At 35.0% G+C, this 27,411-nt stretch overlaps 2 protein-coding genes across 7 annotated transcripts in view; one reads left to right on the top strand and one right to left on the bottom strand.

The window, feature by feature from the left end:
- The first annotated feature begins 629 nt into the window (after nucleotides 1-629).
- Nucleotides 630-8,935, top strand: LOC107910051 (outer mitochondrial transmembrane helix translocase). 3 transcript variants are annotated; one of them, XM_016837793.2, is made up of 14 exons: nucleotides 630-954; nucleotides 1,393-1,547; nucleotides 5,490-5,651; nucleotides 5,914-6,044; nucleotides 6,134-6,278; nucleotides 6,396-6,664; nucleotides 6,785-6,909; nucleotides 7,004-7,047; nucleotides 7,238-7,369; nucleotides 7,506-7,583; nucleotides 8,037-8,119; nucleotides 8,208-8,330; nucleotides 8,504-8,574; nucleotides 8,662-8,792. In XM_016837793.2, the coding sequence occupies exons 1-13, from the start codon at nucleotides 819-821 to the stop codon at nucleotides 8,523-8,525; spliced, it is 1,605 nt and encodes a 534-aa protein (XP_016693282.2). In that variant the 5' UTR covers nucleotides 630-818; the 3' UTR covers nucleotides 8,526-8,574; nucleotides 8,662-8,792. The 3 variants fall into 3 exon arrangements, with proteins under 3 accessions (XP_016693282.2, XP_016693281.2, XP_016693283.2); XM_016837792.2 differs by having other exon boundaries at nucleotides 631-954; nucleotides 8,514-8,574; nucleotides 8,662-8,935; XM_016837794.2 differs by lacking the exon at nucleotides 630-954 and having other exon boundaries at nucleotides 1,413-1,547; nucleotides 5,480-5,651; nucleotides 8,514-8,574; nucleotides 8,662-8,935.
- The window catches only part of LOC107910052 (uncharacterized protein At4g22160), a 64,454-nt gene continuing 45,922 nt past the window's right edge, over nucleotides 8,880-27,411 (bottom strand). For all 4 annotated transcript variants that reach the window (XM_041095939.1, XM_041095940.1, XM_016837796.2 and 1 more), the window contains exons 4-5: nucleotides 9,281-9,748; nucleotides 8,880-9,068 (exon numbers count right to left, since the gene is read on the bottom strand). In XM_041095939.1, coding sequence (XP_040951873.1) covers nucleotides 9,020-9,068; nucleotides 9,281-9,748 — 517 coding nt within the window. In that variant the 3' untranslated portion in view covers nucleotides 8,880-9,019. The remainder of the gene's footprint in view (nucleotides 9,069-9,280; nucleotides 9,749-27,411) is intronic.

Raw genomic sequence — 27,411 nt, 5'->3', positions numbered from 1 at the left:
TGGAAAGATTAGGTATAGTTTGAGTTTGGTAACTGAAGAATCTAAGTTGGATACTGGAATAGCCTGTTGGGTTAAATTGGCCGAATAATGTTGTTAAATTATTATTTTTGAAATTATCACTACATGACATTATTATTAATTAATTTATAGTTGAGAGAAAAGGTTACATGAAATTGTGATTTCACTTCATATTTATCTAACATGACAAATTATATTTGTCTTCCTGATTTTTAGTTTTTTTTTCTCTTGAAAAATTCAACTAAAAATGTTAAAAATAAAAAAAAAATTTAATTTGTCATGCTACTATTAGAAAGGAATAGGGATAATGTAAAATCATAATTTCATATAATCATATAAATTTAATTGAAATATGGATTATGTTTTTGAGTATAAATCATATTTATAAAATTATGGTGTTTCATTTTCATTTTTGAGAGAATTTAGTTTAATTATGCTTGGTACTTGTTCTTTTCGTACTTTTGAAATTACAAAATTACAAAATTACAAAATTGTGGTTGTTAATGACCGCAAAGAAGGATTAAATTACAAAATTCTAAAGAGTATAGGGACCGAAAGCAATTAAACCGGAGAATTTTGGACATCCTTAGTTCCAGAACTTCCAGGTTCCAGCCCAACATGCAATTTACATTTTTACTCTTGTGGAAGAAGAAAACACTGCTTGCTTCCACATCTAAGAAACCTGCTTTCTCCCATTAGCCACTGACGTTTTCCAGTGCTTTCCAACCTTAGCTTTTAAACAAACACAGAAGGGAGGAATCTAGAGAGGCTAAGCGAGTGCGGTTCCATTTTTATCTCCAATGGCAGTTTTCGACCGGCTTGTAAGGACTACTGCTCGTTCATGGCGAAGGATCGTCTCTACTAAAACCCTAGCCCTAGCCCTAACCCCTTTACCTTCTCCCTCGCGTCAGCTCCCTCCTCCTCCTCTCTACCACCGTAAGTTTCTTCATCTATTTCTTCTATTTCTTTTCCTTAAATATTTTTACACACTCAATGACGGGAAATTAAGGGATCAAATGTGTGAATCACTTAAAAATGGACTGAAATTTCTGTTTGCAATTTAGTCAAATGGAATTTGCTTTCGTAAAAATTTGATTGTCATTTGGTGATTAACAATGTTTTCGTGATTAACAATGTTTTCTCCTTGGGATGCTTTCGCTTAAATTGGTTTACTTGGATTAAAAAAATTGTTTTTGTGCATTTATCTGATGCTTCTTTGTTGATTGATTGGCTGTTGGACTGATGGTTTATTGCTAGTGAAGGTTTAGCAAGTCTTGGTGTTTAGTCCGTGTTGCCTAGATTGCTTATATCGTGGTGGGTTGCATTTTCCATTTTAATCTTTTGGGAAGATATTCTTATTATCGTTATATGCAGGTTTCCCTGGAAGCTCAAATTTTACTATTGGGTCAGATGTCCAGCAGCTAAGATTGGTGGCTGCTGCTTCAGGGTCATATTCTATACTTCCGGCTGTGTTAGCTGGTTTGCTTGGAGCGGGAATGATAGAAACAACTTATGCTGATGCTGATGAGGTTTGTGCGATTTATACTTCTTGGTACAGTTGATGATGTTTCAAGCATTTTTATTTTCGCCCCCGTCTTTTGTTACCTACTGTATGTATCACCATTCCCGAAATAAGCACCCTAAATATGTGTTGCTCAATACTAATTGTTGGTAATGTAAAAAATATTTTCAGAATATTTTCAGTTACTAAAAATCTTCTGACTGTTGCAAAAAATATTTTCTATTGAAGAAAATCCTTTACTATTTTTGGAAATTGACATTGCTATTTTACCATTTTGCCTCTTCAGAAAACAGTATAAATAGCAAGCCATTCTTCTCTTTTTACACAATACAACAAAAGGCAAACAACTTTTCTCATTTTCTTTTCAATGAAATTTTGGTGTTTTACTAAATTACATTAAAGGGATATTCTATCTAGGAGATTAGGTTTTAAATGGGACCGTCTGTGACCCCTTAAATCTTTCTTAAGAATTGAACCTAATGTGGTTTAACCGGTTTTCTTTCAATTTATTTCTCGGTCTTATTGTCCGGTTCCTTTTGAGAAGAACAATAACAATTGTGTTTCACTTTTTTCATTTGAGCATACGAATATTAAAGTACTGTGTTAACTGTGGGGGTGATGTCCACTACACGATTACATTGATCTCGGTGAATTTGCTTCTAAGGCAATGGTTCTTCCACGACAAAGTGATTATTTCATTCATTTACGCTCTGTTTATTTGTCCTATTAGTGCTAACGATCTTGTTTTGCAGTAGTATATTTCTAACAATTTAGAAGAAAATTCATACTACTGTTTAAACATGAGAATCGGGTAAAAGAAAACGAATTATTGTGCACTTGTGGATCGTTGGAGCAAGTGAAATCTCCTATTAAGGTAATCGAGTTTGAGGGCACTTGAGTAGGGCAAGAGTGTGCCTAAGTTGTGTTGGAACGGTTGCAAGCTTCATCTGTGTTGGCCAGCGGGCCATTGTGATCAAGATGAGCTTGGAAGGCCTAGCGAGATTGATCGATCAAAGGACCACTCTAGATTATGGCATGGTAAGCCAATTTTGTATTTTTTGTTGTGCAGGTCAACAGACCTATTGAGTTGAGCAAGGCAGATGCAAGTCTTGACTTTGAGCCGAGCTTGGTACCGCAAGCTTGTAACCCAAGTGGGGGCATTAACATGGTGGTACACAAGCTCATTTTGCCGAGTCATATTCCTTGTGGTTTAATTTTGGCTTGCCCATTGCAAGCTTAGAGTTGAGTTATGGGGCTTGGGTGTAAACTCTGGGTTTCGTGGCTCCTAGATTGGAGGATTATTGAGTCTGAGATCTTGAACAAGAGAACCAATGAGGGATGTCTTGCTCAGGCAACCTCTGAGATTGAGATCGAGATCGACCTAGTTTGGTGGTGCTACATGTGTTGTAGTTGGCCAAGATGACCACACCTAGTGAGGTGACCTTAGGGGGGTCGAGAGGGCCTTAGTTGGGGATGACCAATGAGTCTGAATTTCCCATGTTGAGAACTTTAGTGTTGGTGCCGCAAGGGGCGGTTGACATAAACTACGTCCGAAGGGACGCATCCAACGGGATGTTGTAAGAGTGAAGTTTGTGCTACATCCAGAGGGATACATTTTTTAGTATCAAAGATATGGTAATATTCAGTCGACAAAGGGTCATACCATTAAGGGTCCCTAAAGGTTGTAACTTGATGATTATGTGGCATTGAGTCCAAGTGTTCGGTGGAGGAATGAGTATAGACGAGACTACACCAACAATTGAGATGAGACCAAGTTAAGTCTATATCCGATGTGTATTGAATGGATCATAACCTTAGGCCTTGAAGGTCCAAGATGAACTTGAGACTGAAATATCAACTCGATGTAACAAGGTTATTAAAGTTGTGGCTCCATGTTGATGAGGGCATCAACATAGTAAGTGGGGGAGGGTGTTATGGTCCACAATTTACTATGTTACTTATCAATGTTGAGCTTTTTCCAAATGGTCTTAAGTGAAATTAAAAGTATAATAACTCGGAAGTTGGAATTTATTGGATATCCTGCAATTCTGTTGTGATACAAATTAGGTAATTGATAAAGTTAGCCTTACAAGTGGATATGTCTTTACTTTGGCTGGAACAACTATTTCTTGCAAGTCTGCTAAAAAGACGTGTATTGCTTGCTTCAAGATGGAATCAGAATTTATAACTTTTGACTGACTCGGGCAAGAGGCCGAGTGACTTAGAAATTTACGTGCAAAGACTCCTTTATGGAAAAAACTGACATCTCCTGTATCTCTATTATGTGATTCACAAGCCGCAATTTGCGTTGGTAAGAGCCAAGCTTACAATGGTAAGAAAGACATATTTTGAATAAATATATGAATCTGTAAGCCATTTAATAAAGAATGAAGTTCTTGCTTTGGAGTATGTGAGGTCTGAAAGAAACCTAATTGATCCACTAACCAAAGAGTTAAGTAGGAAAATGATTCTTGATTCGTCGAAGGGGATGGGTCTTAAGGTCAGTGGTTGAGCGATTCATAATGGATTCTCAACTTAGATTTTTAAGTTCAATATGGTCAAACGAAACCATGGAAAGACACATAATGTACATTTTACCTATCCCTATGACAAATGATGTACATGCATAAGATTGTGTTTTTACTCTTAATGAATTAATATCCCAAGGTTTGAGTGGTCCTATTGAGATGGACTTGATGAATTTACCAATATATGAGGTTGAGTTTCTTACTCTTAATGAGTTCATATTTCAGAGTTTGGGTGGTTCTATTGAGACGGACTTAATGAATTCTCAGAATTTAAAATTGAGATGATGAGCTTAATAAATGCTTTTAATAGTTTCATAGTCCTGATTCGAATAGTTTATATTGAGATAAACTTGATGAAATCACCTACGTAAGTGTGAAAAACTAGCCACATTCTATGAAAGACATTGAACTGTCTTTCTAGAATACTTACCAGCATCTTGAGACGTATTGACTAAAACTTGATCTATCGCGGAACTTCAATTGGATCTAAGATTAGTCGTGGGTTATGAGTTAACCCTTATATTAACAAGATCAAGATTTTTTCACTTGTTAAAGAGAGAATCACTCATTTCACTATATACTAGTTCAAATCCAAAAGATACTAGTGCTTAAGCGGCTAATTTTGTTGTTACTCTTCTCACGTTTTACCTTTTCTTATATTTATAAAATTTTCAATTTTTTTGCATTAGTGGAAGAATGTTGGTAATGCAAAAAATATATTTAGAATATTTTTAGTTGCGGAAAATCCTCTAATTGTTGTTGACAATATTTTCAAAATATTTTTGATTGAGGAAAATTCTTTGCTATTTTTGAAAATTGACACTACTATTTTACCATTTTGCCATTTCAGAAAACATTATAAATAGTAGGCCATTCTTCTCATTTTACACAACACGGTAAAAGACAAACAACTTTCCTCATTCTACTTTTCTCTGAAATTCTGGTGTTTTACTAAATTACATTAGAGGGATATTTTGTTTAGGAGATTGGGTTTTAAGCGGTAGCATATGTGACCCCTTCAGTCTTTTCTAGGAAATAAAACTGTGTGGTTTAGCTGGTTTTCTTCCAATTTAGTTTCTGATTCCTTTCGAGAAGAGCAATATCAATTGTCGAACACAATCTTTATTCGAGTGTACAAATATTGAAATACTGTGTTAACCTTGGGAGTTACGTTCACTACACGATTACACCGATCAAAGCAAATTTGCTTCTAAAATAGTAGTTCTTCCATGGCGCAATGATTATTCCATTTATTTACACTTTGTTTATTTGTCCTATCAGTGCTAACGACTTTGTTTTGCAATAGTATATTTACAACACTAATGAAAGTGTTTCCCGAAATGTGTACCATATTCTTACGCTTGTTATGATGATTTGGAGATGCATTATTTGAATTGATTATGGAAACTAGCTTCTTGCAGGTCTCCTCCAAACCACCTCTCCCATCAGAACCTCCTACAAGTCATGTCAACCTGGAGGAAACTGCCAAGAAAGAGAGGCAGCGAATTGAACAGATGCTTAAAGATAAGGGAATACGACATGGTTCTTATCCTCGGTTTACTGTTGCTGTCAAGGGCCAAAAGGTTGTTTCTGTTCATTTATTTTTTCCCCTTGGATGTCATAGCCTGTTTCGTGGGTTAGATAGGGTGGGTCATGGTGATGATCCTAATGAGCAATTTATTCTTTCTGATGATTTAGTGTTATATTATATTATATATATTAAATAGTTTATTTTCTGAATGCATGTTTCACTGCTAATTGTCATCTATTGGTTATATGTGTACAACTGGATTCATGGTATTTCTGCTTGGCTCAAGTATTTTTAACAGGATACACTTGTTATAGGTTACAATCAAGTTCCAGATTCCTCCTTCATGTGAAGTTGCACAGTTGGTTGCAAACCTTGTTTCACATCTTGGGCTGAAGGTTGATGAGCGAGGTGGTGGTTCCGATGTGCTATTACGTGCATGGGACAGGTTGTCAATGATAAAGTTCTTTTCAAATCTAAAGCTGCATTTATGTTGGCATTAAATTATGTGAAGTTCCAACCTTTTTGTTGTTTCAGTTCAGTGGCCTGGCAGCTGACACTTAATCCACTGGAGAAGCAGAAGGAAACTGGATTCAATGAGGGACATTCAGTTTATAGGAGTGGAGATGAAGGGGATTTATGCATCCTCATTTTCCGTTCACTCATAAGCTCTGACAAAGCGGTTGGTCTTAATTTCTTACAGTTTCTAACAATATTGTAGTGTGAGTGAGATTGCATTATTTTTTATTTTATTTTTATGTTTCACGGAGTAACTGTTCAATCATACAATTTATCATAGGAAATTGAGTTTATAAAGCAAGGAAGTTTGAATCAGAAGGAGCTTGAAGCCTTCGTATCTGCCTTAGAACTAGCAGGTGGAAGGTTTGCACAAAGTAGTTCTCTGGTAAACAAACCAAGGGAAGGTTCTGCACAGATACCTGCACAAAAATCAATCTCTAGCCTGGAGGCCATGGGGGTAAGAATTTATGGACTTGATGCACCACATCAGAATAAACCATACAATGAGATATCATGGGACAATATTGCTGGATACGATCAACAAAAACAGTATGTAAAAGACTCGACAAATATTATATCCTTTATTTTTCCATTTTTGGTCAAACATAGATTATGTGGAGATGGTGTTTCGCATATTTATTTCACACATACAACTTCTCATTTTGTTAGAGAAATAGAAGATACAATTTTGCTGGCTCTAAATAGTCCTCAAGTATATGATGATATAGCTCGTGGGACTCGCCAAAAATTTGAGTCAAATAGACCGAGAGCCGTGCTCTTTGAAGGACCTCCCGGTTTGCTTTTCAACCCAGAAAGAAATATTGATTCATTTTCCTGGAATTGTAATATTGAACTGATTCATTTATGTCAAAATTTTAAGTATTGCAGGTACAGGGAAGACATCTTGTGCTCGTGTTATTGCTAATCAGGCGGTGAGCAACAAGTTTCTTATCTAGAACGTTGATGATGATAATACATTTAGTTAAACATTAAAATTGTTTTTGTTGCTTGGTATAGTTTGCTTTATTCTTTGTAGAATAAGTCGTACAAGTTTGATAGTTTCTGTAGGAGACTGTTTTATTTGAATGTGTAATGGAACTGAAGCATGTTCATGCTTTGCAGGGTGTCCCATTGCTCTATGTACCACTTGAGATTGTTGTGTCAAAGTACTACGGTGAAAGTGAAAGGTTACTGGGGCAAGTTTTCTCTCTTGCCAATCAGCTTCCCGATGGTGCTATCATATTTTTGGATGAGGTAAATGAAGCAAGTAATTATCAATAAACGAGGCTTCCCTTTTATTTATCAGCCACTGGTTTCCTTCCTCTTTTTTACCATCAGTCAATTTGCATTCATTTATATTAGATTGTTGACAGGACAGCCTACATTGCAGGTTGATTCTTTTGCCACTGCTCGTGGTGGTGAAATTCATGAAGCTACACGTCGAATTTTGTCAGTGCTATTGCGACAGGTTAAATTAAATTTTCAAGTAGTTTTGGTTTCTAGGGAAAATTAAACGCTTAGCAAGCCTTTTTAAAACATGAACTTCTGATTATTTTAGGTTTTAAGAGTTATGTTTCTCATCAGTTCAGCATTCAATGCCCTTGCTACATTTCAATTGTAGCCTATTATTACCTCTGCTCTGTGCCAAACGGTTATATGCTTAATGAATCCGAAAATGTCACAAAATCAAAGAATGATTCTTAAACATCATTAATGGTTATGAAGAAGTCCTAATCTTATAGGAGGAAGTTTTGCTGGTCTGCTGTGTATAAATTTTTACTAATTATCCTCTGTGGAAAACATTTCAAGAATTATATTTTGCCTACTATATTGTACGAGTAACATTGATCAAGTTTTCTGGATGCCTAAATAACGGTGCTGTTATGGTACCATTAATGAAATTGTATTATTATTTTTTCAGATTGATGGATTTGAACAGGACAAAAAAGTAGTTGTCATTGCTGCTACAAATAGAAAACAAGATCTTGATCCTGCATTGATTAGGTAAAGTAGATGCCGTTCCAGTCCCTTTTGGAGAGCCTAATTGTTTCTTAAACCAATGAATTGTTTCTGATTCAGTCTTTGTTTGCAGTCGTTTTGATTCAATGATTGTCTTTGGTCTACCCGATGAGCACAACCGTCGGCAAATAGCAGCTCAGTATGCAAAGCATCTTACAGAATCCGAGTTGGCTGAACTTGCTCGAATCACCGATGAGTAAGTTGAATTTGTTATCATAATTTACATTCAATGTCTCTAAATATGACCAAAGCTAAGTAGAAAAACGTCCTGTTTAATATCTGAAAGTTTTCTACTAGGGATTAAACATTTTTTCAAATAGAACTTATCTTCTACCATTCGCATGCATCATTTAACAAATAATTAACCAGCCTTGTCCAGAATGTCTGGTAGGGACATCCGGGATGCATGCCAACAAGCAGAGCGGTCATGGGCGTCAAAGGTATTAGCTATCTGACCTTAAGTCTCAATATGTTTTGATCTATAAATACCATGTTCTACTATTTGCATTCATTCATGGTTTTCACAGCTTATTCGAGGACAAGCAACAAATAACAAAGAACAACCATCTCTCCCACCTTTGGAGGAATACATCAGAAGTGCCACTAATCGAAGACAGGCCCTACTCAGTGTTGCAGAGCAGAGAAACCAAAACCCAAGCCCTCGTATGAAGAAACCTCCATTAGATTTGTTGTCTTTGCAATCTACAGCACTTTAGGTGATTACATTTGTAGAGAGACAAAGGACTTTTGCGGAGAAAGAGAGATTTTTCATTTAATATAATAATCAGTACATTACATAGATATAGTATATAAAATCCCAGCTTCATTTTCATCCTCAATTTTGATAAATAAACCAAAGATTATTCAATTAATTTTAGTGAAACTTCAGAAGATTAAGTTGCACTGCAACAAGCTCAGCAGCAAAGCTCCTTGTCTGGATTTGAAAGGAAGAAAAAAAGTTACTTTTATAACGATATTGATAAAATCGTTATTGTCGTTAAAGTGATGATTCTGATTTTCCTTTTACTGATGAATTTGTATTATTATAACAGTTAAGGGATTAAATCTGTAATTTTAGCATATTAGAGGGACTAAAGCCATAATTAGATAGAGAGAAAAATGGAGAGAAACGACACTTCTTTTTACCTAACAGAGGAATCCCTTGGTTCGTCTTCTGCTCCACGCTTCCTTTTCCTGGTATCAGCATCTCCGGCGACAAACGAAGCGATCTGGGACTGAGTTCGCAACATCATCCGAGTCAATTCGGCCTCGGATTCCGCCCTCCGTTTCTCCGCCTCACATCGGGAAGCTTCCATTGCCTTGACCATCTCCATCCCGGCCAGCTCCATCCTAAGAATCGAATCAGAGAAGACACGAAGACCGGCGGAGAGATCAGTGAAGTGCGTGGAATCACAATCAGAGTCGCAGTCGTCGGAATCAAAAGTGGGTGGACTGTTGGAATCTTCCTCGTCGAGGTTTGGAGTGTCGGAGGGGTGTGGGTTAGAGAAAAACCCAGCATCGCAGGTATATTTTAGACAATTATCGTCTTTGGTGAGGGTCGGATTGGGTGGAGCAGTCGGGTCCGCCATTAACGCTACGAGTAGAGGCTTTGCTCTGCCAGGGTACACAATATCAGTAAAGAGGATAAGAGTTAACCGGGTTGTTGGTAACTGGTCGGTAAAATGAGACAAAAGTGGATGCCATGTAATAGTTTGCTCCTTACTCAGGGTCCCACCTATTAAGCATCCAAGTTTCTTTTACATTATTATTATTTTATAATATTATCCACACGTGGGGTCTTTTACATTATTAATAATACGAAATAAAAAATAAAAAAAATACCAAAATGTGGGCAAAATAACACCTATAGGCGGTTTTTTAATTAATTTGGACTTTAGCCCAATTTTAAAATTAATTAGAAAAATAAGTCGATTTAAATGGAAAATGTGTCCAGTTGAGCGCGTTTTTTGTATAGATGTTAGGAAAGCGTGCCTAGTTAGATGCATTTTTTATTTCTCTCTCCAGGGTTAAGGTTTTTTAATTATTTAAGGTTAAGATTTTTATTTTATTAGGATTAGGGTTTAGGGTATTTTGAAAGTATTTAGGGTATTCGACTGAAGTGACGAAAATTTTTAGGTAATTTTGATGGGTCGGGATGTAATAATGCGCTTTAGTATACATATATTTCATATGTCATGGCGGGATAGAACCATGACCTTAGAAACTCATTTTGGAGAAATTCGGTTTCTACATACATTTGGTTCACATACCTTTCTCTGAACTTCTCCAGAAAGGACTCCCAATCAATCATCTCCTCAAGAGTCACATTGGTCAATGTTTCCCACCACTAATAGGCTTCTCCTTCCAGCAATGATATGACACACAAGAGACTATCTTTTGACGTGCATTTTAATTCCTTTATCACTCTGCAAACTTGAGACAACCACTGTTCAACCATAGTGAGATCGTCACCTTTGTCACCCAGAAATTCCTTAGCACCCATCTTACGTATTCCTTTCACAAGGTCTCTTTTAGGTGGAGTTACAATCGGTACTAGTGGTGTAGGTGGTGATAGGCGAACCATTTCTTGTTGTGCTTGCTGAGGCTATTAAGGTTGGGGTGCTTGAGTATTCTCCATAAATTCATCAAACATTTGTGCTATCATCGTAAAGAAGACATTTTCAAAAGCATTTCTAGTTGCTTCCAAACCAGATGCACATGCTTCCTCTGGAATAGGGGGCACATGACTTTCAATTTGTGCCTTCACACATTGTTGTCACACTATAAGAAAATTCAAATTAGTTTAAATCATAGGGACTATGCCAGAGGCGTATCATGCATGCTAGGGTGTGACACAACTTTCAGTTTTTTTGAGAATTAGCTTAACCTTGGATTTGATACCAAACATGTAACACGCCAAACCCGACCCTATGATAGGCTCCAAGCTTGATGTGTCACTACTCAAAACCAGACTAACTTATGGCAAAATAATTTGGTGGAAGCTTTATAAAATTATTACAAAAGTATACATATAAGCATATGATAGTTGTGGTTTTACTGAAGTTTGAAATAAATCATTAACATTTTGAAATAACGTTCAAGACATTTGGCGTATAAGTTCAAATATAATAACTTCATTAATCAGAATGTAATAATTCAAATCTAGACATTAATACTTAATAGAAATCTCGTAAAAACAAAATTTTGTCAAAATAGAAGTTCTTTGTGCAGTTCATTTCCAAAATACATTTATACGCCACCCCAAAGAGTCATGCATGATACAGAACAAAACAATTAGCTCACAATAGTAGCAACACTCTGGCATAGTCCTTTTAACAAAGTCTTCCTTCAGTCAGCAAGCTTGAGAAGGAAAAGGTAACGGAGTAAGTTCATATGAACTTAGGAAGACTTTGTTTATGTTACCAAGACATTGATGTCGAAACATCGAAGATAGAAGCAAAAACAAGTCCTAGAGTGAAATTTGCCTCGATGTCACGACATGCCCCTTGTTGTGTCATGACACACCTTTTGTGTTGCAACATCGCTTTTGCACGACCTAAAAAAAAGTCTTTACATGTGATAATTGTATTTTTTAGGGAAATTAAAAGTATTTGTCCTAGTCGAACTCTAAGGACTTCAAGGATAATTTAGGCTCTTTAATATTCCGAGTTTAGCCTATATAATGGCCATTGTAATAAGTTTAAACACACAATTTTAGAGAGACAAAAATTATTCTTAGGTTTTTACTTTGTTCTTGGTTTTCACTTAGGTTATTTTATGTTCTTGTAATTGGAAGATCCTATTCCGAAGTGAGACTTTCGTAAGTGGAGATTGTTCTGGAGCCACGCTTTCATCAATAAATCCATGACCATCATTTTCCTTATTCTATTCTTTATATCTCTTTCTTTAATAATCTTAATTGAATGTTTGTGTAAAGATTAGAATAAATTTGTGCTTTCTCTATATTTCGCATGTTTCAATTGTACTAATCTTATTAATTGATTGATTGATAGAATTCATTTAGATTGGTTAGATCTGGTTGAGTGTTTTTAAACCTTAGGATTGACGACCCGAGAAAGTCGTTTAGGAAAAAATTAACCCAAAATCAGTATTGCTTACCAAGCATCACTTAGTAGATCAGTGGTTAGGGAAGGAAAAACATAAACCCTAGGCTTGACGATCCTAGGAAGTCATATAGGTGGGAATTAACCCAAAATTGGTATTGCCTATTCGTGAAAACCTTACCCTACCTTGGTATGTACTGCATCATCGAGAGGTGAGTAGTCTTGCCGTCTAGTTAGGTTAGTAGAAGACTGAAAAACCCTGCTAGGTTAATTAGTAACCAACCGTTGAGAACCTTACATCAATAATTAATTAGGTAAAACAATTGGATTTAGGCTAAAGGAACTCGTGTAGTCGAAACAAGGAATAGGAAAAGTCGATACATAAACCTAAGAGTAGATTTAGGTTAAGTTAAATTTATTTAGTTTATTATTATCACCTTGCTTTTTGATTAACACTACTAATTTGTGACTTAAGTAGTAGTAATTATTTTTGGTAATTGGCTTAATAGCAATTTTTCCCAAACTGCAATCGCTTGGGTACAATCCTCGAAATACTTACCAAGTGTTTTGTTGTAAACAAACTATATTGCAACCTGGCCCATATACTTACAAACACAGCCTCAGTATTCATATATTTAGTTGCAATATTCACACTCTAGACGTTAGTACGTCTGGAGGCGGTAAAAAACACAGACAAACTCTATACGCCAACTTACTTATCACTTGGGTGTATATTGTACTCCAGTTTAACACAACTCAGGTAACTCATCTTCATGCAAAACACGTACCCAGAATTCAAAATTAGAAGCATATCATATAGTCTCATTCACATACATTCTCTCTCTTAACTCCTCATATCACTTTCATCTAGAATAACATGTTTTATCGTGATTGACCAATCTAGTTTGCAATGTAGTTGCCCTACTAGAGGCTACACAAACTTATCTCATTATCTCTATCACCACATATCAGATTATATCATATAAAAAATAGATGGTAGTGGTTTAAGCATGAAGAATGACGCTTATTTCATATAACAGACAACCGATCTTAGACTGACAACTTTGGATAATCATAATCCACATATACAACTTTCATCCATTACAGAGGAGGATTACTTACCTTATATGAATTATGTAAACAAGAAATTTACAACACATGGAAGTAAGAAAGAACTTACCAAAAATTCTAGCACAATCTACAAAGCAAGTCCTTTGCCTTTATCACTTAGACCTTTGTTAGCTTCTTGATTTTTCTTTGTAAGAACCTTACAATTTTTTATGACACTACATTTGTGAGTCAAAATCGAAAGGAGGAGGAGTCCAACCAATTGAGTTATACGTATCACGCCAATTGAGTAACCTCTTCCTTTTATAGTTTTAATTGCACATTAGGGACAATGCGTCGAAAAAAGTGTAGAGGTGACTTAGGAAAAAAATTTTAAAAAATTGTTTAAGTTATTTTATTTTCTTAGTTTTTAGTAGTTTTTAGTTTTTAATTGCAAATTTGGGCTTGAGTTTAAAAAAAATACAAGTAATTGGTTAGGAGTATATACCTAGGTTGTCTGTTGAAATTGTAAATTTAGCTTGAAATTAAATAATTTAAGTTGTTTATATTTAATTTATTAGACTGTAAATAAGTAAAAGACATTAAATACACCAAATGATAAAAGTATATACGAATAGGTAATTATATTTTTAGAAGTATAAGATGTTCGAATTTAAAATAAAATACTCAGTAAAGTCCATGGTTATTGAAACGGTGCAGTATGACAAACAGAACCCTTATAAAGTGTGCCCGAGAAAAATCTCAATTGTATCAACACAAATAAAAATCATAAGGGGTTATCGGAGAAATATTACTACATTAGAGTTCAAAGTATGGTAAAAAAAATAAATTGAGTAGGAAAAAATATTCGAATTGACCATGCTCTGTAAAAATAAATACTATATTCGTATATACATTTTAATAGAGATAGATATTTAATTTTCCTTAACTTGTTTACTTTGTTATTTATTGAACTAATCTATTAGGTGTAAATAACTTTGAATTGTTTAACTTTCTAGCTAGAGTTATATATTTAGGCAAATCCCGCTAGTGTCGATACTCCGATCTAATTGCCTGTATAAAACTAGCTCAAGTACATTTTCTTTCTTTGCATGTTTATTTCTTATTTTTAGTTTTATTTTTATTTTATTTCAGGTAGTTTGCTTGAGGACAAGCAAAGACTTAAGTGTGGGAGTATTTGACCTGTTAAGGAGCTTGTTTTCTATGTAATTTAGGATTTTATATTATGTTTTCAGTATTTAGACCTTAGGATAAAATATTAATAAAAATAAGTGTTCTCTTAACATATTTTGTAAGTGTTGTGACCTAATAGGACGACACAGGCCATAGGTTGTTCTAATATGTTCAATTGAGCGTGTATGATAAAGATATAAATGCTCAGTTGACGTGGAAGAAAGGGATGAATGATGCAAAAGCTTCTCGAGACGTCAAAGCACAAAACAAAAGGCTAAGGCTAGAATTGAGTGCCGTGTCATGCCACGCAAGGGGTGTGGCACGACACAGGTCGACTTACTGCCCAAGTAATTTGGGGTTATTTCTTTCCGCGAATCAACTTAATACGATGACCTAGGACGTGCTGAAAACCTAATTTAGGCCGCTAACACCTCTGTAAATAAGACATTAGGGGTTTGATGTAACTAAGTCGTCTTAGATACATTCAAAAACCTTAGTAGTTTAGGAGTACGATTAGATTATTTTCTTTTCAGCTTTTTATAACTCTTTTTGTTTTTCCTTTTGAAATCAATTTTGATTCAAGAGTTCATTTATATTATTAAATTATTCAGTTTATATTTTCTTTTGCATTCGATTTAATTCTTTATTCCAATCAATAGATTTGCTACTCCGTTCCTTATTCGATATTTAATCCATTATTATTCAAATCTCTTTTCTCTCTTTAATCAATTGTGTTCTTCACATGACTTATTCAATCGAGATAGAGATTATGAATAAAATGAGTGGCTAAATCCCTTAGAAGAGATTAACGAGTGGATAGGGATGTAGTTAACAGAATATTTAGGGTTTCCGAAGAGAGATTAGTTGGTATGAATTGCATGTACTTAAACCATTAAGATTGACAACCTTAGGAAGTTATCATAGGGTAGACGAGGTTGAGAGATAAGTCAAACTGAGTAAATTGTAATTTATCCTGGGTGAGAAAGTGAGGCCGAGAGGTAAGCAAGTATTAACCAATCGATTAGTTAATTAGAGGCTGAGAGGTAATAATAGGTCAACCGATAGCTAATCCACCCTAAAACCCTAACCCGAAGTTAATTGCAAACCCTAAAGCAAGTTACTCTTCATGATTGGTTTATTGATTTAATTTGTTTGTTTATTTTACCTTTTTATTTCTTTTTTTATTTGTTTTTATCTCGTCAACTTATTTTATGGTTTATCGTAATAAATGAATTAATTGCTACTATTTAGACTTATTATTGTAAAAAGTGTTTTCATAGTTTATTTCATCCTCCCTTGGGTACAATCCTTAGAAAACTTTCAAAGTATTTCTCTGTACTAAACTATATTACAATTTGACTCGTGCACTTGCGAACACTGTGTTTTAATTCTTATATGTTTTTTGTGTGATATTCAACTATAAATGATAACAAGTTTATAAGGGGGTCACTTGTCTTGGACAAAATCTGAGAAATTTTGATGCTCAATCCACCTCGCCAAAAAATGGGAAAGCATTCCCCTAGACGTGTTGAGCTCCGGCCTTAAGGATAGTAGAAGAGGCCTATGGTCGGATTTAATTCTCGGGAGGTGAGTAACCATGCTATTAGGGAAGGTTTCCATCCAAACAGCGTTGCCAAGAGCTCGATCAAGCCTCTCAAAAATACCATCTCTTTACTAAGTAAAAGAAGGCCTCCTAAACCCCAGGTCTTGTAATTCAGCCGAATCAACAAAGTCACCAAATGGAGAGCATCTCCTTCCATTAGAATGTCTGCCTTTCTTGCTACTAGAGGAAAGGATTTCATTAAATTCCCCAATAGCCACCCAAGAAATTTATTCTAAAGGGATAAACAATTTCAAAGTCTCCCAAAGAAGCTTATGTTTCTATCTGTTAGGACTATCGTAAACAAAAAAGATGAAAACTGAATTTGAGGGAATACTTCTTAAAAGCCGAATCAAAATAAATTAGGGATGATTCCAAACCACCACAACCCAAATTGAGTCCTTTCAACCAACCCAAATGCCTCCAATATAACCCATTGCTTCCACATGATGACAACACTGAAACCCCAACTTAGCAACGATTGCGTCTAATTTGGCACCACTAACTCTCGGCTCAAAAAGACTACCAATACCTATTTTGTACTTCAAATACTCTTGAAAAATACGAGGAAATTTAATGCTAGCACAACCTTGGAAAGTCCAAGAAAAAATAGATAAATTCATTATCATAACAAAAAGAAAAAGAATCAAACTTTACTACCCAGGCACCATCATGTCTTCCAACTATTTCTCTGTCTCATACGGATCACCCTTGCTGGATTCAAGTTTTAATTGAAAGGTATTGAGCTCAATCATGAAATTCATTGAATCGGATAAAGGGAATAGAGAGCTTTTAGTCATTTTAAATATACTCTCATGGCCTCGTAATGATTTGCTAAGCTTGCTCCCACTCCTGCCAATACCATTTTTCTCACTAGCTCCTCGCCTTTTAACATAGAAATTTATGTTACCAAAGTTATCGAACTGTCACCCTCCACTATGCATATGGAATTCGGATGCAAATTCTCCTTAAAAGTAACAGTTTAATGCTTCTCGGGATCCAAAAACCTTCGCTCATTGATACTCCAATCTCCACCGGTCCTTTGAAGGTTGGGTTAAAATGAGAGGTGGTTGCACATTGAATTTCAGCACTCATGCTTGTTTCGACCATAGTGCTTGTTTCAGCTCCTCGCCAGATTCGTTAGACAAGAAAACAAGTAAGGACTCGAGTTCAGAAGCAGGTTCAGTTTGATCCATCTGCACCTGGGCCTCCACAGCCTGATCTAGTAAGCCTGAGTTCGCCGCAACATTAATAGAACTAGACATAGCTACCATTACTGCTGATTCACCAAATTCCCTTAGGCCAATCCATTGTCTTGCACCTGCTGCCTACTTGAGCCCTTCAAAGTTTTTCTCACTGTATAAGCTTCCCCACTTAAAACTGCTAGCCCAGACTGCCTTCATTGAATTGCCTTATTATACTACCCAACTTTATCCTAATATGCCCAAGACCCATTCTTCCATTATTAGTCAAAGCATCTTGAATTTCACTGTCCAAATTCCTTGCCTTTATTACGAGATTCCATTAAATTATCAAGATCTAAAACATTTTCACCCTCCTCCGTATCTAAGAAAAGCAACGCATTAAAACGAGATCCCTCAATCTTTTCTATCAAATTTTTCGTTCTCATCTTTTGGGATTCCCTTGATTTTTTCTTGGATTTTCTCTCAACCAGCATCTAAGGCACGTAAGCCTTTATTCCTTTCACCATGCCAACCTTCGCCCTCAATGTATTAGACGTTAAAACCCTTACCTTTGATCTTGACATAAACCCATCAGCCTTTGGACAAGATTCCTTCACATGATCATATCGCCCACAAGAAAAGCAAACCATCGGCAATGATTCGTACTCAACATGTTGGGGGTGCCATTGATCAAGTCTTAAGAGATCAGTGGTTTTTCCAACTGAATATATACTGCCATACGAGCAAACTGACCTCTCGCTCTAATATTCGTATTAAAATCTAGTTTAGCAACCTTCTCCACCATTTTTCCAATCTCCTAGAGGACCTTTCTCTTATACATGTACCCCGCAAGGCTCGGTAATCTAATCCAAGTCATCAAAACGCTTGGGTAAGGTTGCACATGGCTCAAGGCTACACCATCAAGTATTATCCTTAGATGATCCAGGATCCTTAAAAGAGCACCTTTTTGAAATCCTATTTATTCTGAAACTTCGCCAAGAAATATCCCTTCTTAATAACCATTATCTAAAATGGCAAGAAAGGCCTCTAAAGGCTGTAAACCCTATTGTGGTGGGTTGCATACCCTATTTTCCACCGCAAAAAAATTAGCACCACCATAGTAGACATATCTTTGATGAGGAGTTGATGTACCCTTTCTGAAAACTCAATCGAATGAATGCCATTAACAGTTGACCTCCTGATATTGTAAACAGAAAAATATATAGGATTTTTCCTGTGTAATTTATCACCTTTTTACTTAAATTCGTTGTTAAAACTAAGTAATTGTTTAATAAATTAATGAAATATGTGAAATATGAAATTAGGGCATAGAAATTATTAAAATGTGATTTTATGCTTTATTATATAGTTTTCATGCAATAAATGGCTTATTTTATATTAATTTGAATATATTATATTTTTTAAGACATAAAGTGAGCCATGCATGATTAAATTAAATAATAAAATATAAAATTATATTTAATAATTTATTTTAAAATATTTCATTAATAGTTTGGGTTTTTAATTAATTAATTAAATTGAATAAATTTTATTCTTTGGTCCTCTAACTTGTTGATTTATTCTGGACATGTCTGATAGCTTTATTGGATTACAAAACCGTCCAAATTGGAGACCAAATCAACCCCAAAATTCGGTTACACATGGATGTCCATAAACCATTCTTTGGTTTAATTGCATAAGGTCCTTGAAGAGTTGAAGAATTTAGATATTTACCTAAAGATTTGCACTTAATCAAGTCTTAGTCCTGAGTTGTTGTGGCACTCAAATTGACCAAAAATCAAGGAAAAATTAGCTCAACTTGCTCAATTTATGGCCTGCCACCCTTGGGAGATGCTTCAAAAGATGAAAACTCCTAGTTTAAGCAAACTATCCCCCTCTCCTCACCTATAAATAAGACTCTCTCATTCCTTCGTTCATCATCCCTCAAGCATCATTCTCACTTTTCTCCAAATTCTCTTAGCCTTTTCTATTCCCATGCCTAGCATCATCTCTTCATAGACATTTTAGCAATTAAGCCTCTTAAAGAACCCTTGGTCGGCCACCTTGGAAAGCCATTAGCAAAGGAGCAAAGCAAAAGAATGAAGAAGCCTCGTCAGTCAGAGTCCTGGGTGACAACCACTCTGAATTGAGTTTAATCTTCCTTTTCTTTAATTTAATATAAAGATGTTTGCTATGTGTTCTTTGTTCTTGTTTACAACAATGTTAGCTTAATTTTATTTAAGCTAGGATGATTGCTTTGATTAAATAATATTTATTTGATTCAAGCTTATAATGTTTGTGCCTCAATCGATCATGTTTTCAATTAAAATCAAGTCTATATTTTGTTCATACGTGATTGAAATGCACCTGAATTAGCTGAGCGATCTTGACCGGACGACGGCTAATGGACACATAATTGAATTGTGCATGCTCAATTTAGATCCTGACCCGATTAAATTGGAGGTTGCATAACAACTCTGACCAAGCTCTGTTATATGCATAGTTTTAGATTTGTGTGATTAAATTGTTTCAAACTTGACAAGTCCCTGTTACCTCACACGAATGCTAAGAAACCCTTAGTAAATAAGGATCAGTAAAATGCGTATTTACTAAGTAAATGATTCCGAAAGGACCTAATATGGTTTCCAAACTCATGAAAGATCAAGTTGCCATGGAATAATTTTCCAAATGTTATTAAGCATGTTGATAATAAATTGTGTTTAATTAAAGTAATTTTCCTAGTTTATTTATGTTATAATTATTGCAAATTGTGTTTAATTTTACTAAAATCTATTTCATTCATATAGTTTGCAAACTTAGGATAATTTGCTTTAGGGATCATTGCATTTAGTTTAATATATTTCAATCACCACTTCTCAATTATATCGTGTTTTTCTTTACCAATTTGTTAATATAATTTTACAAATTAAGTGACTTAGCACAAATACAATCCTTGTGGAGATGATAACTCGATACTTACTTATTACTTGATAACGACTGTGTACACTTGCACAAACTTATGCGTTACAGATATCCCCTTCGCAATAATCAAAATCATCATCCACTTCTAATTATGTATTTTCAACTACCCTTTCCAGGTCAGTAAGGTTTTTCACCATTAATCTCTCTTTCCAAGAAAAATTCGGTTTAGGAGTCAAATCCATCGCCTTGATTATGTTCAGTTCTGCGTTCTTATCCTTAAACTGTACCTTCTTAGTGATTTGGTCTTCTGTAGAACGTCTCTCATCCCCTCACCCTCACAGAGAGAACTTGCCAGTGGTAAGAATCTGAATATTCAGATAATGAAATTATTCATAATTAAGGCAATGAATTTTTAATTGAAAAGGCAATGAAATTGTTCACTCAAAGTCAACAATTATTAAGCATTGACACCTATAAACAACAAGCATACTTACTGGGAGTGTTTGATACTTTTTAGCATTTACTTGTTGAAAAGGTATTACCCCGATTAAAAATATTCAATTTTTTGTTGTATTTATTTAATTAATCTAGTACTTTGAAATTTTATTTACTATGCATCATAATTATAAGGAATATTGATATATACATCTATATATATAGATATATCCATATTCTTATTCAAATAGGAATTTAGCAATTGACTAAGCTAATTTTGTCACACCCAAAATATAAGGGGTTAATTGCAAAAAAAAATCAAAAATTAAATAGGTTTGATGGTTAAGTAGTTTATCCACTCCTTGGAGATCTTAGGTTCAAACCACTCCTCCCCCATTTCTTTTCTTTTTAATTTTAGGAAATTAGGATAAAATCACACTAAAATATATATTATTACGAGTGAAACTTAATAAGAAATATGCTTAGGCCTAATGGTTGCATGCTTGCTTCTTTCCCTTGGATACCCATGTTCAAGCCACCCTAAAACCCTTTTCATTTCCATTTATTTTGGTAGAAAGGGCAAATTACCATGCATCCCTTGAAGTTTGAAAACCCTAGGTATTTAGTCACTTTTTTCCTAATTACATTAGGATTTTTTTCCATTCCAATTAGAATTGCTCTTCTTTACTCTTTATCTTCTTCTTCCTTTTCTCCTCCTTTTCTTTTCATCATACTTCAATTTTACCACTGAGAATTATTTTTGCTTTTCCCCAACCAAAATCAGTTTCTATTAAACCATTTATCTACTAGTTGTCAAATTCATCATCCATAGCCCGAATCTTTGTCAAAAGTTCAGTAAATATTCTCGTTTCAATTAGTAGAACTCATAAAAACTCAAGTAGCACTGATCCACACTAATTTTTAAATCCGATTATGTTATCTTGTGGTTCTTGCCAGATCTTTCAATTAATTCATCAAATCTTGGAATTAATTGCTAATTCAAGCAAAAAACATCATTTGAATGACATGTTTTAGGTGCGTCAGATCAAACTTGTCTGCAAGGGACGTCGTTCGGGCTTCCGGTGAAAGGTGTACATTCTCTTACAAGTGAACCGGGGCAAACAGTGCCTAGGATTAAGGCCACACGATTTTTCACTCGGGCATATGCACCACACAGCCCTTACACGGTCATGTACCTCTAAAACACTATGCTAGTTCAAATCTCTCACGACCAAGATCCTCCTACACGACCTACCACACAGCTGTGCCTCCCCTGTAACTTGTTTTTGTGAATTCCATGTGACTACAGTCTATTACACGGCCTGGTCACATGGTTATGTAACCCCTCCACCCAACTTCAACCCTCTCACACGGCCTGGCCATACGGCCATGTGACCCTTTCTTTAGAATTTTATAGTTTTGCCTATAATTTTATAATTTATTCAGTTTAATCCCTAGATAGTCTCCAATTATTTTTAGAGATTTATTTCTTTCAATTGAATCTCTGAGAATATAAATATTGGAATGCATATTCTAATTAACCGAAATAGTATTGGATATACGTGTTAAGTGAATAATATATGCCTAATGCATCTGTACTACTAATGGCATGTTGAACATGCCTTATATTATTGTAAAATCGAACACATGATAAACATATTTTTTGCTACTAAATTGATCCGTTAGAAGCATAGTAATCGCTACTCTAATGTTCTATTAAAAGCATATTAAATGCCACCATATTAATTTATTTTGAATATATCTTATTGTATTACAAGTGGTGGGATGATATGTAAGAAGAAAGTGTTGGTAGTTCATCTTATGCACCCACAACCATTAGTAGTGTTTTTCCCTTAACTGCAATTATTTTGTGCATCCACAATCTATTGGCAGCTCTTACCTGCAGACATGTTGTGCATCCACAGCTAGTGGTAGATTTTATCTGCATTATTTTATTATGTACCACAACCATAGGCAGATTCCATCTGTGGTGTTTTGTTGTGTACCAAGAACCATAGGAAAATTTCATCTACGATGTTTTTGCTGCGTGTCCACAACCATTAGCAATTTATCCACAAACCATTGGTGGTTAAAACCACAACCAAGTCTGTAGGTGGTTGGAGTTCAGGGAAACTCCTATTGTGGTGTGTAGTCGTGGGGTAAGACCCTTTCTATTAAATAAAATTTTATTGCATTCACAAAAGCATGTGCATACAATTATGAGATTTTAAGATGTCATATATATACTGTTGAGTGATCTAAATACCGATAATCTGAAATTACTATTATGAGTTATTCTATGTATAGTGTTTTTGTATGCTTAGTCATTTGCACTGATTTTCTTGTGACGGAACTTACACTGAGCTTCTTAGCTCACTCCTTTTTCATTTCCTTCTCTACTGATAACCACCAAGTTAGGACACGGACACGACATACAGAAGATCTTGGCTTGGTTTTATCTATTAAAATATTTTAAGCTTTTTATTTGATTATTCTATTATGCATATACTACATTATTTGATTTTGAATTGTGGCATGAGACATAGGATTTGGGTTTTTTTATATATATAACTTGCATGACATTTAATTTAAGGTTAGGATATCAGATTATGAATAGTAATTAGATATGCATGAACCCTGACTTTTATTAAAAACTAAATAAATAACTCTTTCTGCTGCCAGGTTATATATTCCAAAATTGTAAGATTGCATGGAGTACCATTCTATATCATCTTAGATCGAAATCCCCGTTTTACATCTCAATTCTGGAAAAAGCTTCACGAGGCGCTGGGTACTCATTTGGATTTTAATACTGCCTTCTATCCACAAATTGACAAGCAATCCGAACAAGTTATTCATATATTGGACAATATGTTAAGAGGCTACATCATAAAATTTCGAGGTAGTTGGGAGGAACATTTGCTCTAGCAGAATTTGCCTATAACAATAGCTCCCAATCGAGTATACAAATGGCACTCTATGAAGTTGTGTATGGTCGAACAAGTCAAACACCACTGTGTTGGACCAAACTGGGTGAAAGGAAATTTGGGTCCGGAAGTGATACAGGAGTCCGAAGGGAAAATCAAATTGATTTAGGATAGAATAAAAGCAACTTTGGATAGGTAGGAGTCATATGCAGACTTAAAGAGGAAAGACATTGAGTACAGTGTCAGAGATCAATCTTCCTAAAAGTGTCCCCATGGCAAAAAGTGTTGATGTTTGGGAAAAAGAAAAATTAAGTCCTAGGTTCATTGGACCTTATAGAATTCTTAAAGATTTGGTCTAGTAGCGTACCAATTAGAATTACCTCCAGATTGGACCATATTCATGATGTATTCCACTTCTCTATGTTGAGACGATACTGATCTGACCCTTCTCATATTTGTCCTTTGAAGAAGAACCCGTACAAATTTTAGATCGTGACATAAAGATTCTGAGAAAGAAATGGATCCTACTTCTCAAGGTTCTGTGGCAGAACTAGGACACTGAAGAGACCACGTAGGAACTAGAAATGCGTTATTCTATGTGTCGTGTTTCTGTATACTTAGTCGTTGCATTGGTTTTTTTATAATGGAACTCACACTGAGCTTTATAGCTCATTTCCTTCTCTACAGATAACCCACCTGGTTAGGACGCGAACACGACATCTATAAGGTTTTGGCTCGGTTTATTTATTAAAATATTTTAGGCTTTTTATATGATAATTCTATTATTCATAGACTATATTATTTTATTTGAATTGTGGCATGGGACATAGGATTTGGGTTTATATATATATCTTGCAAGACATTTGATTTAAGTTTAGGACATCAGATTATGAATAGTAATTAAAAACTAAATTGAATATCCCTTTCCACTGCTAGGTTATAACTGAAATTTAGGTAATAAATAAATTAGGAATTAGCTAAGTTTCAAAAGAAATCACCATTATACGAAAAATATAACTTAATCAATTTTTATTATTTCATGAGTTTTTATGAAATTTTAACTATGATAACTTATTAGGTCATTCCAATGACTAATGTAATCTTCCGAATTCGAGTCTAAAGCCTAGGCTGGGTTGGGGAGGTTAAAATTTTAAGCATTTAAATGAAAATTTAAATTACTATTAGGTTTGCAAATTTGAACAATATGTACATGTGGCAACTTTTAAACTATGCCACATTGGATTACTTTCCTGAATTGTAACTTTGTATTACTGTAGTGTATATATAATATATAAGTGATAACTTGTCATTCGAATATGAGTAAAATTTTCACCTACCAAGAGTGGTTATGTTAATATTTTATTGTTTTTAGTATAATATTTCACAACACAATGTTAAATAACATTCACAATTATGATTATTAAAATTAATTAATAGTAAAACTATGGAATATAAAATAATAATGAATAAACATCTCAAATAATAAAAACCACATCTTTTATGATAATGGAAACAAAGCCTATTAATAATTCTACAATATTATTTTTCCAGTAATTTTTTAAATATTATCTTGAATGAAATTGCCTTACTAATGCATATATTTATAGTGTTAAACATTAGTTTTATTTTATATATAATTGTAAAATAGCCAAGAGTGCTTTTCTTAAGTGTCCTAGAGAAAACAGTAACTACTGTGGTTTGAGATGGAGAAAAGTAGTGGCGTAGAGAGTTTGGGAGGAGACGAGATCTCCCTTCTGGCGGAAGAGCTCGTCCAATCATCGGTCAAAAGCTCGGTGGTTGTACCAAGTGAGAAACCAACTTTGTTATGTACTGTATGGATAGGAAATCTTACAATCCAGACAGTTTTAGGGCACAAATGAAAAGTATTTGGAATACTAGGAAAAATTTGAGATTCAACTGGCAGGGCAAATCTGTTTTTGGTTGTGTTTGAAACTGAAGAAGATCTAGAGACAGTTATAGAGGGTCGACCATGGCTATTTATGAAGCAACTTATACTCTTCAATCGGTTGGTTAAACCGATGGAAAGAAGTCAAATTCGGCTTATTTCTTCACTGTATTGGATCAAGATTGGATCGTATTTACCAGAATTCGACAAAAAAAATTTCCTAAAAGCCATAGTAGTTACTTTTAGAGGAGTAATTAGATCTGAAAGGAAAATTTATCATCTTAGAGTCCAATTGGATGTGCAGAAACGTCTACGTAGGAGAATTTTCGTCTCAGAAGGTATTCAAAGGAAATCGTGTATCTCCTTTAAATATGAGAATTTGGTGACTTTCTTCTTTGTATGTAGACGAATGAGGTATGGGTTCAAGGACTGTATCGAGTTAAGACCTGCAGAAAAGAACAAACTTGGAGATGATTTACCATATTTATTAGCACTAAAGCTTAACTAAATTTAATTGGGAAAGAAATTTTGAATTTAGCTCCCTTTCTAAAAGATGATGCCCCAATGTTCCTACACAGGTGACATGGATGCTTTCTGGGATAATAAAGCTAGATGATGGGAATGCTATGTTTTAGAGCCTGTAAGATAATTTACAACTAAAACGAAAAGAGGAGGCAAAGAAGACGTATATAGATTTAAAATAAAAATCTTAATGTACGACACTAAGCAGTCGGGGATGTTTACAGCACCAAAATCAAGGTATGAGGATGGAATGTTCAAATGTCATAATGAAGGTGATATACAAGAGGAATGGTCTGTTATGGAGAACATTGAGAGATTGAACGGGATAGACAGTATACTGGAAGACAAATCTAAATCAGTTAAGAAGACAAGCTGGAAAAGAATTAGACCAGGGGTAATGATGAATCAAGTTGAGGAAGAAAGCATAATGAGAAAGAGGAAATAAGCAAAAATAGAAACTGAAGAGCGAAGTATGATGAATTCTCGTGAAGACGGATATAAAAGGACAAAACACGAGAATAAAGATGTACATGTAGTAACTCCTTTAGATTAGGCGTTGGAAAACTCAGAACAATTTGTGTTCCCAATCAATATGGATCGGAGACTGCCAAAAGGCAAGCTGACCGGACGCAAAGAAAATTATATGTTGGAATGTTCATGGACTGGAGAGTCTATGGGCTGTACATAGGCTTTGGTATTTGCTGAAGCAACACAATCCCAGATGATCTTCTTTATGGAGACAAAATTGATGAGAACCGTATAGAAAAAGTCAGAAGGAGATGCAGTTTTGTGAATGGAATTGATTTGGGAGCGAAAGGTTTACGTGGTAGCTATGCTTGGCGTGGAAAGGGGAAGTTACTGTTAAGTTAAGGAGTTTCTCCAAAGCCACATTGATGCTTTGATTAAGGAGGATAACGTTGCTAAGGAATAGAGATTTACGGGGTTTTATGGTGCACCTTGTGTAAGTAATAAGAATGTTTCTTTGAATTTATTAAGAAAACTAGGTCAGGATAAAGACTATCCTTGGTTGGTAAGTGGCGACTTCAACGAAATCATGTATTCATTAAAAAGACTAGAGGAATACTAAGGGAGGAGAGAAGAATGGAGGCATTCCGTGATGTTCTTGAAGAATGCCAATTAATGGATGTAGGGTATACTGGGGTATGGTTTACATTAGAGAAAGGGAACTTGCCAGAAACAAACATCATGGAGAGATTAGACAGGGGAGTTGCGAATGAAAAATAGTTGTATCTTTTTTCAAAGGCAGTATCCGACATTTACCACACTCGATATCGAACCACTACCTCCTTCTCCTAAATACATATAATGCAAGAATTTGTATGGGGATCCCAAGGTTTAAATTTGAGGCGTGGTGGACTATGGAAGAATCTATTGAATAAGAAATTAAGAACTCTTGCGAGTCCTCAACTGGTATGCTCATTGAAAACTAGAAAGGTTGCAATTCAGACTGAAGAG

The sequence above is a fragment of the Gossypium hirsutum genome, chromosome D06 (assembly GCF_007990345.1).
Source record: "Gossypium hirsutum isolate 1008001.06 chromosome D06, Gossypium_hirsutum_v2.1, whole genome shotgun sequence".
NCBI classification, from domain to species: domain Eukaryota; kingdom Viridiplantae; phylum Streptophyta; class Magnoliopsida; order Malvales; family Malvaceae; genus Gossypium; species Gossypium hirsutum.
This window is presented reverse-complemented; position numbering and strand designations above follow the sequence as displayed.

What these genes read in the sequence shown, in the direction of transcription:
- LOC107910051 (XM_016837792.2), top strand. Translation starts at nt 819, where the DNA reads ATGGCAGTTTTCGACCGGCTTGTAAGGACTACTGCTCGTTCATGGCGA. An exon ending in TCCTCCTCCTCTCTACCACC is followed by an intron (nt 955 to 1,392) that starts GTAAGTTTCTTC and finishes CGTTATATGCAG; the next exon opens with GTTTCCCTGGAAGCTCAAAT. An exon ending in CTTATGCTGATGCTGATGAG is followed by an intron (nt 1,548 to 5,489) that starts GTTTGTGCGATT and finishes AGCTTCTTGCAG; the next exon opens with GTCTCCTCCAAACCACCTCT.